Here is a 13,199-nt window from a genome sequence, read left to right as displayed (position 1 = left end):
ACTCTACCGCGGAATGCATTAAAAGATAAGAAGCTAAAATGTCCTTGTGGTCATTTTTCCGGGTCTCTTTTTTTATCAAAAGATATCCAGGTAGATAAAGTAACTTTATCGAGCATTCGATTTGTAGCACGATCCAGAAATTTGTCAGATAAATATCGCTATTTCACGCAACTTACTTAAAAAAAGAATTATTTTCTATGTGGATATCAAAGATCATATTAATATAAAAATTCTTAAAATAAAAATAAATATATAATATGTATATAAATATATATATTTCAGAAATATATATATTACTGAATATTAAGAAATTACTTCGAATTTATATTAGATCGAAGCGGGGCGTACGCGAAATTACAAACGCGGCCACGAATTCTTGGTTAAAAATGCAAATCCCGCAAGATTATCTCTGGAGATTAGGACTCCGGATCGAATCGCCGACTCGCAACTCGCGATGGGCAAACTGACGATTCCTGTCGCTTTTCCCGCTGGTGATAGTGCGGCAGAAGAAGCGGTTGTATCTAGAAATTGATTTGCGAAACGCATATCTCCGAGGTGGACGGACTCCAGTGAGAGAAGTCCTCCGCACGAGATGTGGAATCTGCGCTGGTCATCACGTGGGAGGGAGGGAGGGAGGGAGGGAGGGAGGGAGGGAGGGAGGGAGGGTTGGTGCGACGAGAGAGAAGAGAGGTCTATCCCTTGTGCGGTGAACGTGTATGCGCATATACATATATGTGTATATAAATATAAACATATATATATATATATATATATATGTATATATATATATACTCGTCTCTTTGGCCGATGGCTGGTTCATTACGCAATGACTACGTCCGAGATATAGAGGCCCGCTTCGAAACCAGTTTCAAATAGCTGCCAGGGAAGATAGGTGGAAGAGGCGTACCGCGGCGAAGGGGTACGGTGAATTATCCTTCCGCAACCTAACTGAACAACAGGCGAGTTCGGAGAGCATGCAGTACCGAGCGGAAACGTTCGGCGCCTTGGAAATCGTTGAGTGATTATCACTATATAGCGTTAAGAACGCACGCGACAATTAACGCGCGCATGTCTTTCATTGCCAAGGATATTTCACTATTTCAGTTTTTGATTACAGCTATTTGCAGATCGCGAAACGTTAATTTTTTATATTTTACAATAGAAAGAATTTAATCTTTTCATTCCAGATGCGAATTCATAAAATTTTAATTAAATTCCAGTTTCACTAAGAGATGATTAGCTTTACAAAATTTTGTGCGGGCTTTAATTATGAGTTTAATTATTAGAAATATGCGCAATATATTCTTATATGTTTAATACTTTTACTATAATATATATAACTCTACTGGAAAATCGCAACGTTCCTTGCTCCTTGCGTCGGAAAAATCGATAGCTTGGATAAGCATTAACAACGCGGCGCATAGGCTATAATTCAAAATCGTTTTAAGAGACCCCCACTTGCGATATTGTAATAGTAGACTCTAATGGCCTTTCCGCGCGCCCACTCTGCGATTTTCGATATTCAACTTTCAATGTCCATCAGCCGACACAATTACCGCATTACATTTGTCGCTCCCATTCACCATAACTCGGCTCTATGTTCAACCAAGCCTCTCGAGCGCGAGGTATCAAAGTACGCGATGTCTTGGGCGCAGGTCTCCTTCTCTAGCTAATCGGAAATGCAACCGGTATTTTAATATTGTAATAATCAGTGATTTTGTAGCAAATGAGAAGGCAGACAGAATTTCAAAAACATAAGAAATCGAATGATCGATTTAAAACGATCGAGTTTTAACGGACACTGCTTAGGCAAGATTACATTTTGTGATGGCGCAAAAGAATCCAAGTTTCAACGATGATTACGTAAGAATTAATGAACAAGGATGACGTACATACAACAATGTGCACCGCGTTCGCATCGCAAACTCCGAGAGAGGTATTGATGCTCGAAGATAAAAGTTGCATTCCTCATCTCTCGCGTGCGGCTTTCCGCCCGCACTGATTCATCGCCGGCGGGGAAAAGCGCGAGGATTCACGGCGTGTCTCATCCCCGCGATTCACCCTGGCGCGGATTTCGCAGGAACGCGTGGGTGTGGAACAGCGAGGAGAGAGACTGTTCGCGAATATACACGTAGGTAAATGAGACGCGCGTCGAATTTCTCTTTCTACGCCATGGGGTACGTCCTAGGTCGGCGATCCATTAGTCACGTCGCGCGCGACGACAAAACTTTACGAGCTAAATGGCCGGTACACCTTGGCCCCGCGAAATCTGCAATTCACTCCGCCGCGCCGAGCCGAGCCGAGCCGCGCCGCGCGTTTCACGTGCGAGAAGGACGCAAAACTTGAGCATTAAAGCCTCCGGCCGCGCTTACGCCAGGCGGAGCAAGGTTCTTTTCATAAGTGGGATTTCGTCAGTCAGGGCGACATCAATGGGACGTTGGCGTACGTAACTTCGTTGAGTTCTTTCGTGACGAAGAAGAAAGAAAGAAAGAACGTCTAGACATCTTTCGTCCCGTAATGGATTCCGTTAAATGTCTCGCCTGTCGATTTCGCGAGGAGACTTTTTTTTGTATACTCCGTGACGTTTGCAATCACGGTACAAAGTTGTGGTCGAATTTGCACGTAATACCACCGACCTCGATTGATTCTCGTTCGTAGTCGTTGAAATTAGTTAATGACATTAAATCCTAGGATGTATGATTTTATAGTAACAATTTGTAAAAGCTAAAATAGGAAAAAAGACAATTTCGAGAGATTTGTTTCGAATATTGTAGAAGAAAAATTACCTAAAAGAATTAAAAATTTATCTAGTACGGTCTTCAAGATTGCTGCCTAAAGAAAAAGTTTTCTTCTTTTTTAACGTACATTTTTCTCGCTGAAATCATAAGACTGCAAAAAGAGCTTGAAACATTGACAACACCATTTGTCCCTAATGTTTCGCGCGCAATTTGCGAATATATTTTTATGGCTTAGGAAGACATCAACGACACCTCTCGAAAATACCGTATATGCCGCTCGGTGAAATAAAGTGTTACCTGTGAGTGTGGAGTTGTTAATGGTGTTGTTTGCCGTGGAAATGGCCGATTGGCTGGTGACTGGTGTACCAACGGTGGTAGCTGTGGTAGTCGACGAGTTATTTGGCGAGAGAGCCGCGTTGGCAGCCTGGACCTGTGCCTGCGCCTGTACTTGTGCCTGGAGATTATAATTCCACGCGAGCAGCATCAACTTCAGCTTATCCGGGTCTTTCATGAGTGCGCCTGCCAAAATTAAAAGTGCCAATTGGCTTCAAAAAAGTTAAGAAACCATTGGATGAGAGTGCGCCACGCGCGTGCACGGTGCGGATGAGGCTCGCGTTAACTCGGGGAACTCTCTCTCTCTCTCTCTCTCTCTCTCTCTCTCTCTCTCTCTCTCTCTCTCTCTCTCTCTCTCTCTCTCTCTCTCTCTCTCTCTCTCTCTCTCTCTCTCTCTCTCTCTCTCTCTCTCTCTCTCTCTCTCTATCTCTCTCTCTCTCTCTCTCTCTCTCTCTCTCTCTCTCTCTCTCTCTCTCTCTCTCTCTCTCTCTCTCTCGCAGACGGGGAGTCCTTGCTCATACGAGATTGTAGCCATACGTCCGGACGCGATCTTATATCTCGAACGAGTCGCGACATTCGTCATCCACCTCCGGTGTCCGGCCTCGGTACGCCGGAGGCTATTATCACTTATCAGCTACCTGAGCTCGCGAGGCGAGCTCCGAGCAAGCGAGTCGCGCGGACGAATAAATTAAGCTTAACAAAACAACAACGTCGTCGATTCGATTTAATAACGCAACAGGTTTAATTACCCGAAACTGATAAATCGGCCGGCCGGCAGGCCGCGTAGCTCCCTCCGACCGTCGGGCGGCGCGGCGGACCGTTGCGCCGTTTACGATTATTAATCGATCGGGTAATTTACACTGGCTCCGACAAAAAACCAAACCAACCCCGCGGGCCACGACGGATTAAGCCCCCGCGAGTAAGTGAATCTACGATTAACTCCCCGCCGAAGTATGCGCTGTTGATTTATCCTTGGACGCAAACGAGCCGGCCAACGGATGTCGGGTTATATTATTGATCAGCGTCGCGGTAGAATTCGACGGCGCGATTAACGACGTCCTGTCGACGCGATTCGCTCCGTGAGATATACACCGGGGCCCGGCGAAATCTACGAGCCAGTCTTATGTTAGCGTCGCACGCCTCGTGACTCGTCTCGCGATGCACCGAACTGATGTCCTAGAGCGAGCGATGACGTATATGCCTTTTCGCGTACTCCGATCGAGCTCGCTTGCGCCGACCGCATGAGTAAACCGATGAGTAAACAACACGATTCGTGCAACGCAAACGAAAAATAAGGCGCCGACAGCGATAGTTCCTGAAATCGTGGCCAATACGACGAAGGCCGGTCGCATGCACGTTGGCGAACGACGAGCGGTAAGCGGTAAGTAATGCATGACGCGATCATGTTTCCTGGCAATATTGACGTTGATCTTTGAAATACTTGAATTACAGTCAATCTAAACTGATTGCTCGAAGACTGATTTATAACAAATAAGAATTTATCTTTATACATTTACAACATGTGTGAAATAAGTAATTATTGAAAAGATCAATAAACAAATACACGCATATTCACAGCTCGTAGCTTGTTTGCTTATCGCTTACAGTCGCGGCCTTACGCACGACTCTCGAGTATTAATCCGAGATAGTAGGGCAATTAAAACATGCAAATCAGAAGGACAGTTATCTAACGAAAAAATCAAAGTGCAGTGTGCTAAACGCGTGACATTTAATCCGTGTGAATGAAAACCAGAGGAAGATTATGAGGTATATGAATAAAAAAGATATTTTATCACGAAGATCTTCTATCGCTACCGGAATCTTAAATGCCAAACTCAATACTATTCTTTTTTTTTTCTACGACGATAGTTTATCGTTACCTCGTATGAATAAAGACCTGTTTCGTATTAGGTAGCGCGCTTTAACTAGGTGATTTCCAAATCGCTCTTAAGGAGGCTCGTCGTCATCCAGCGAAAGAAATTTGGTCACAGGCAAACTCATTGAAGTTCGGATCTGTGTACATGTACGTGTCTGTATACATGTATGTGTCACGTATATTTCTTCTACGTGCTTCTCTCGCGAAATCATTAATCCTGGTTTTTTTTATTTTAATCTGACCGCACACTCTCTGTGCATGTAACGTATTATACACGTCCGTTCCTCTCCGAATGCCGAAGACGAACCATTCCTGTGTGTCATGAAACCGTAATCAAATGCACGGTGCCGAGTATATAACGCGCTCGATACCACTAATTCATTATATCGATCCGTGCCACGCGAGCTGCCGCGAACGTACATTGGAATCGAACAGCCGATATTAACCCTTAGATTATTATGCCTTGATTTATTACCATCTGAGATCCTGCAAGGATTAACCGGAAAATGTTCGAAGAATATCCGGTTTCAATAATTGTAAATGTAGCATTTTATCCACGGAAAAATTTATCTTTCCATTTAAATAATCCATTTAAATAATCTAACTTTCATTTTTTTTGCAACTTATTAATTCAGATTGCAATGTTTAATCACAAATTATCATTTATATCTTACCTACTTTACAATATATATCCAAGCATATAAAAATCAAAGAAAAACAGAAGTTTAAGTTCCTCTTTTATAAATTAACGGAAGATATCAACGTTCGTTCCGAAATTTGTTTGCGTAAAATTATCATTAAAGTACGTTGCGCACGAAATTCAGTTCTGTCAATTCAGCTTATTATAATAATGAATAACGACGGCAGCAACGACGGTGATGGACGAAGTGTACGAACGAGCATACTATTAATTCGCGCAAATTCCGCGGAAACGACTGAAATAACGATGTTCCGCGTAGTTCCCCCGGCATACAACCGCATGTAATCGGACCGGAGAGTTCAAAGGGACAATCCGCAGATTTTCTAGAGTATCGCGCGGGCACGGTTCCGTTTGTTCATCCGAGCGGCGGAATTAGCGGTGACACACGACGGACGGGCGCTTCGGCCGCGCGATGACGAGAGCAGAGATTTATTAGCCGGCGAACAAACCGACGAGGAGAGAGAAAGAGAGAGAGAGAGAGAGAGAGAGAGAGAGAGAGAGAGAGAGAGAGAGAGAGAGAGAGAGAGAGAGAGAGGGAAAGAGAAAGGGCGAGGCGGAGAACCGGCCGCGCGTCGCGCCGGCAGCAGTCGGAGTGAGGTTTAAATCATTCAGGACACGGTTCAATAATGTAAAAACGTGCGGCGTTGTCGTAGAATTCGGGTCAGATTCCCAAAACGGTTGCGACCTGACCCCGCGACGACGCGAAGATACGAAAAAGACACGAGGGACGGTTCTTCCATACGAGAAACGCACTCGAAAAACGATAAAAACTCAGCTCACACACACGCATGCACGCACGCACGCACGCGGCAAGTATACGCCTCTGCACCTTGTTTCGTAAGGACTACGATCTCGTAATCCTCAGCCGGGTGAAGGTTCGGTGGGGGACACCTCTCCGACACCGACTATGAGGGACACGGCAAGGTTTATGCCACGGGATAGATATAGATAATGAAAGGTTTTGCTCACTTGGGTAGTGATCGTCCTCGGATATGTCGGTGGGCTCCGGGGTCGAGATGTTCTCCTGCAACAGATAGAAAGCCACCGTTAGGTACTGAAGCGTTTTCCATTCGTAGTCGTGCTATAGCGGTCCAACGGTTTCGCCCTAGGCTGCGCGGCTACGAAAGCGAACGGGACAAAACTCTCGGCGACGCGTTTAAAAGTTCGTGAAACTCATTTTCCGCAACTACCCGTTATGATAATACCGCGCGGACGCAGCCGCGGACGTGACCGCATCGTTACGCAGGGCCAGATGCTTCGCGGTCTTATTTAGTCTTGCTATGCAATCTCCATGACATTTTTGTAAAAATTTTCTTCAAATATTAACATGTTTGAGAGAATGTTTGAGCAAATTTGCCCTTGATTAAGCCAAAGTTTACGTAATAAGTGCCGAATATGTGACAACGAAAAAATTTGTACTTATTTTTGTCATGTAATCATTTAATCATTACATAATTATAAATTGAAACAAAGTATTTTATTAATTGAAGTCATTCATTTTAATGATTGTTTCCTTTTTAATTTATTAATAATATTCCTTAATTATATATATATATTATTTACATATACTTTACGCTATATTCGACCTTATACAAAAATGAAAAAATTCACTAGAATTCGTAAGTTCTTACCACATTGCGTTGCGTCATAAGACATACGGTCAAGAAGAAGCTATCGAAGGCTATCTGCGTTACCATACGCCCACAGGAAGACCGTGGACTTTATTGTCCCAGATCAAGAGCCGGCGGCGACTCGCGATTCGTCGAAACGCAAATTGCTTACGCCTCGGCGTTGAGCCGCGCGTTACGAAGGTGACGCGCGCGCGTCGAGAATCTCAGATCAGTAGCGCGAATGAGCCTCTCAACCCTTTCACGATTAACGCGGTCAGTCTATCTCCGGCTTAAGCACCGCGGCCCGCGCCATATACGCGTGTACAATGATCTTCCCTGAACATAGCCCGGCGAAATAGGATCGTCGACCGAGCGAGAAATGATGAACGCAGAAACGCAATTAGCTTTATGTGGATTAGGAAATTATTAATTATCGCGCGTGTCAAAAAATGTTCTGACATAACTTCCTTTCGCGATAACGCATAAATGTAGTAAGTGCATAGATAACGGTCACTATAACGGATCGTTATAAAGGAGAATTAACCCATCAAATCATCATCTTTTCCAATAAACTTCTATACTTTCATTGCAGCAACGTTACGATAATACAATAAATTTTACTGTATCAGATAGCATTTTCCAAAATGTAACTGTTACATTACGCCTAACGTCAAAGCGATTTTCTACATGGCTCGTTCTCAAAAAATCATCCTCTTTTTACGCCACTGGCCGAGATCGAGTGGTCAGGGTCGTTTTGAGGGAATAAGGCCGAGGTTTGTCGGACAGAGGATCAACCTCTATATGGTCGGGTCGTTTTTCATCGAAAAGAGCAGCGCGAAGCGTTCCTCGCGCTGCTCCGTGATATGGCATCGCCTCCCGCGCGCGCCGCGCGGCTCTAATCGATCCTCGTAGTCGCGGCAAATCGAGGCGATCTTCCAGGCTCTAGCGGCGCGATTTTATCTCACTTTGATTGATTTTATCCCGACGAAATTAACGGGTTTTTCCCCCGTTGAAACGAACGGTCGGCCTGCCGGCAGTTTCGCAAGGCATGCACTACGTTAGCCTGTGCGATGCCTGGGCCGACTGGTTCGCGCTGTGTATTGCTGCAGCAGGCGCAAGCGGCGGCGCAGTCTCTCTCCTATCTGTGTCAGGTCTCGTGTTGCAACTTCAGAAGGTCGACCGGTATACAACGCGGAGAGCACGGCCAATGGATACCGGCCACAACTTTGTCCAGCGGGCTTGTAGGACATAGGCGTGCGAGAGCGCGTACGCGCCTGCATACGTGTGTCGGTGTGCGCGCGACGCCGCAAAAACTTTTGATGATGTAACCGAGAAATTCCGACGAGCCCGGCGGCGTTCGCGCTCACGAACGTGGAAATCGCGAGAGGCAGCATGAGGATGAGATCCAATCGCGACGAAATGTCGCGTTGCGCTTTTTTTTCAAGATGAATGGTCATCTTCTGCATGCGTGTGCGTGCTTGATGGCGGAGGGGAAAGAGACGGAGGATATTCTACGATAAGAAAATATACTTTATTATACTGCACATTGACGGTTTTACAGTTACGTTAGAGCGCTATTGGATGTTGGAACGAGCAAAGCGCTTGGATAGCCCGAAACATCGCGAATTTTATTCGCATCGCTTTTATTTATGTCGATATGATTTCGTTTATATATTAACAACGCATTAAATTTAAACTTGCTAATTATATAATTATAATTTATAAATTAGTGAATTTACTCATCTACATATATAAACAACTTTTTAATTTTTACGCACATTTCACTTGACATACATTAGTGAACTCATTTTTCATAATATGAATACCGAATATTTGGTTTCAATCTTCATTTCCACACTTTGCTTTAAGTGTCAGCTATGTTATTTTCGGGCGAAACGGATTGATGGGACGGCGCATTCAGAGAGGTCCATCGGTATATTAGAAGGCGGGCACAGAATCTATTTAATAATCGGTGGAATTTATTGGCTGGGCGTCTTGCTCCGCTTCTCTCTTTCTCACACTTTCCTCTCCCCTTTCCGCCCGCTAGCTGCACCGTTGATTTCCAGCTACGCACTCGTAGAAGGTTATTTTAAGAATCTTTCATTAAGAATTTAATATAGCATGATTTTCGCGGACCCGGTCGCGGAAGTATCTATAGATATCTATCGATTATAATGAGTCCTCTTTTTTTATAATCCGAACCGAGTCGGATGAGAGGGGAGATAAAGATCCAGATAGGAAAGTACAAATAAAACCCGATATATAAACCCGAAGATAAAATAGAAATGTAAGTGGAAAATAAAACTTCTATCGCAATTTGATCTCAGCGGGGAAACTCCCCGACAGGTTCTAGTGATCTAAGGCCCCGCCTTTGCGGATTTCAAGAATTGCCTCGCGATCAACCGTGCCGCGCGCTTGTCCCGGAGGTCTCGATCCCACCGCAGTCGATCTCGGCTCGGCCTGGTACACCGTCAAGGTGTTTGCCATTAAAGATAATCGTGGCGGGTTCCTTCTGGGAAGGAGTCGATCGGCGACGAACGTATTGAGCTCCGCACCGGTATTCTATTAGTAATTGATACCGTCGATACGATCGTTACGAGTCACAATATCTGCGAATTGTTGCGTTTAATTTACGACAAGGACACGGAGGCGACGGGGAGATATAGGAAGTTGTGTGGAATTCACGGTACACGCGGAACTCTGTCGTCCGACAAACGGTACTGGAATAATACTTGAATGTGTTACGTTGTACGAATGTATACATCTCTTTGATGCATTATAAATCAGACTGATCTCTAAAATAGTTTACGAAATGTACAGTTAATTAGAATGAGGATACATAGAACTAAAATAGAAATTTAGTTCAAAATATTGTTCAAAAGAGTGATGATTCATAAGTAAGATGATAGAATGTGAACGTCGAAATCTGAACGCATATCGGTATCATTTGCCGCGCACAAGGACTCCGAATGATGTCGCAGGTATTAATAAACAAAGATCCCCGGTCCTCCCGCTTCTCCCGCAGACCACGCGCTCTCTTTTTCTCTTTCTCGCTTCTTCTCTCCGTCTCACCTACGCACGGGGGCCGCCCCACTTCCGGCGGATGTACCCTGATAAATGGGAATCTCGCCGCGCGCGCAACCGACCGGCCGTATATACACCTACGACTACTGCGGCGAATGAGAAACGATCCCGGCGTCTTCCAGGCATGAAGCACGAGGACGAAAGATAGAAGCGAGCGGAAGGAGCGGAGTATTAAAACGGAGCCGAGAGTAGTCGCGCCGTTTAAAAGACTCCCCTGGATGCGTCGAGCGTTAACGATTCTGCTGCTTCTCCGGCTACCTCATTGCGATCTCGAAGATGATCTCGGAGAGATGAGACTTCTGTTGCAACGTACGTCACCGAGGTCACATCTCGTTTAACACAACAACCGCGAACCGCGCCTCGATTCACGCGCACGCATTCACTCGCGGGAACGCGTGACGGTCGGGATAAGAAAAGAAGAACGGAGAATCTCCTCTTCCACTTAAAGCCCTCGGTGACTCCGGAACGATAAGTTCTCTCTCTTCCAAGGAGGGAAGAGACATGTTGAACCAGAACAACATATGAAAGGGAATTGCCGCGGAGCAAGGGGAGGGAAAGAAGGGCAGGGCAGCGGGGCATAAGAGAAGAGAGCCATGCTCTTCGCGAGCGCCATTCTCGGCGGGCAGCTACGGTTGGAACATTTGTTTAGTTGGCTGCAATTAAGCCACTTGGCGGCAATTGTTTGTCGCTCCGCACAGAATTCCGCTCCCACCGTGCAGCCGCCTCGGCTCCACGAGGAGATGCGATGTGATACACGGTTACGCGCGCGTGTACAACGAGAGGAGACGACGAGGCCACCGCGGGCGGGAGCTGCGTTGTGTTGTACCAACTCGCCACCAACACAGCAATTCCATACGATAAAGGCGAGCGAGTTGCCGGGGTTAGGGGTCAACCGGGACCAGTAGCCGGTGTTCGACCAATCAACGTCAACGGCAACCGGCGGTGCCCCGCGCCGCGCCGCGCCGCGGCCGGACACCGCCGCGAGATCGTTCGAGACGATTGTCTTTTGTCTTTCTGACAAGTGAAGATGCTGAATTACCCGTCGAAGCCGCGACTAATGAGAGATTCTCGAGTCCAAAATCCGGGAAGTTCTTTCGAGATTGTCACTTTGGAACAACGAGTCTATCAAGTTCCGAGACTGTTTTTCTCGTCTGAAGTAATCCAATTTCCACAAGAATTCATAAATGCGACCATTCTCAACGTTTTATTCAATTAGGAAATATACATACGTATCAATAGCTTTAAAATGAATTTAATTAAAAATATTAATTTTCATTAAATATTGATTACTAAAGTAATACTATATTACATAAAATGTCAATGTAATAGATATAGAATCGAGTAATAATTTGGTTTTCAATGAAAACACTGTTAATAATGATATAAAAAGACCGAAAGAGAAAACAATCATTAGTCGATCGATTTGCGCCGAGTTGTCATAATATTACAATCGTTAGAAAACTTATTGAACAGATGATTTATCCTTTATTTTAATGTAGGATTTCTGAGCTTGCAATAAGAAAATGTAAATTCGTCACGAAACGTCTTTCGTAAGATAGATTCAGAAATATGAAATAACTCGTGATAAATCAAGAAATACTTAAAGCAATTAAACAACGCAATGGGAATAAAGAAAAGGTCAAGCTCGTCGGGGACCCGGAACACGGGCCGGTCGCACCGACCGCGACGTAAAAGGAGGACCGAATTGGGCCCGTTAGGATGATTGCTCGCGCGGAGAACGCTCGCTCGAGTGGTCGATTTAGTTGCCTCTTCTGGGTAGCTCTTTAGATAATGGGGAAATGATTGTGGCCTACCGGTGATCTCTCCGCTATGTGTTTTAACCGGAGCAAAACACCTACCGGCCGTCGCGATTCGACCGCCTGTCGCCGATCCTTCTTCCCTCCCTTCTTTCAGTCTCTCTCTCTCTCTTCTCCCCTCGGCCAATTCGGTATACCGGGCGACTCTCAATTTCGACTCATTTGCCTACCAAATCTGGCGTCGCATAAATATACGTAGGCTCCTATGGTGAACGGGTCTCAAGGCCGCTGGCAATTACCGACGCTACGCCCTCGTTCGGTGCGCTTTTATTTTCCCTCCCTGGTGTACTTTTACCGTTTAATTCGCCCCACTGTATCGTCATCTCAGGATTCTCACAATCGAATCCTCTCGCCATTATCGCGAAACGTCATGATCCGCGATTATTGATCCGAAGTGGATCGTGGATCACGCGAGCGATCGAGAGACAATCTCCTAGTTTTATTCCGGACAACAAAATTGAATTGTTACAGTTGACGCGTTCGCAAGAAACGTCAAACCTCAACACCTCGAGATTCATCATCATCGTAAAACAAGATGATTGTCCTTGCGGCGCGCGGCGCGGCGTCTCAGAGAAATTGCGAAATCCGTCGAGATGAGTCGCGAGTCGCGTTCGCGTTTGTCGAAAGATCGCATCGAGATACGTGTCGAGGAAAGGACAGATTCCTCGTTTAATTTTTCGTCCTCCAAGGATACGCGTGATATCGCGCGGTTACACGAGAGTTACAAGTTCGACGAGAAACATTCGCCGATATATAAGTCGACTGAGACAGGAAAAGAAGAGAGAAGAAGAGAGGTTCGCATGACGTCATTCACCGACGTACGTTTCCAAAGTAGCGAAGTCCAGGTTGCGTCAGGGAGAGACCGGCGAAGAGCCGATCGTTGGAGGAGCTCTTCTGATCTGGAAAGCAAATGCGGAGGAGGAGGAGGAGGAGGAGACGTCGGTAGGAGGACGACGGGGTCACCGTCAGCGGGATAACCTCACACGTGTGCGCCCCCGAAAAAAGAAGAAATAAAAAGACGATGACGATGGCGGCGACGGC

The 13,199-nt window shown here is 45.6% G+C and overlaps 1 protein-coding gene across 3 annotated transcripts in view; it reads right to left on the bottom strand.

The window, feature by feature from the left end:
- The window catches only part of LOC143906422 (uncharacterized), a 65,584-nt gene that overhangs the window by 14,530 nt on the left and 37,855 nt on the right, over positions 1-13,199 (bottom strand). For 2 of the 3 annotated variants that reach the window (XM_077422515.1, XM_077422516.1), the window contains exons 1-3: positions 7,279-7,359; positions 6,617-6,671; positions 3,036-3,257 (exon numbers count right to left, since the gene is read on the bottom strand). In XM_077422515.1, coding sequence (XP_077278641.1) covers positions 3,036-3,257; positions 6,617-6,671; positions 7,279-7,344 — 343 coding nt within the window. In that variant the 5' untranslated portion in view covers positions 7,345-7,359. Of the gene's footprint in view, positions 1-3,035; positions 3,258-6,616; positions 6,672-7,278; positions 7,360-13,199 lie in introns of those variants that run through there. The other variant, XM_077422518.1, reaches the window with a different exon arrangement.

The sequence above is a fragment of the Temnothorax americanus genome, unplaced genomic scaffold, assembly GCF_048541705.1.
Source record: "Temnothorax americanus isolate GAGA-0224 unplaced genomic scaffold, ASM4854170v1 Scaffold70, whole genome shotgun sequence".
Lineage (NCBI taxonomy): Eukaryota > Metazoa > Arthropoda > Insecta > Hymenoptera > Formicidae > Temnothorax > Temnothorax americanus.
The sequence above is the reverse complement of the archived record's forward strand: the minus strand, read 5'-3'. Positions and strand labels throughout refer to the sequence as shown.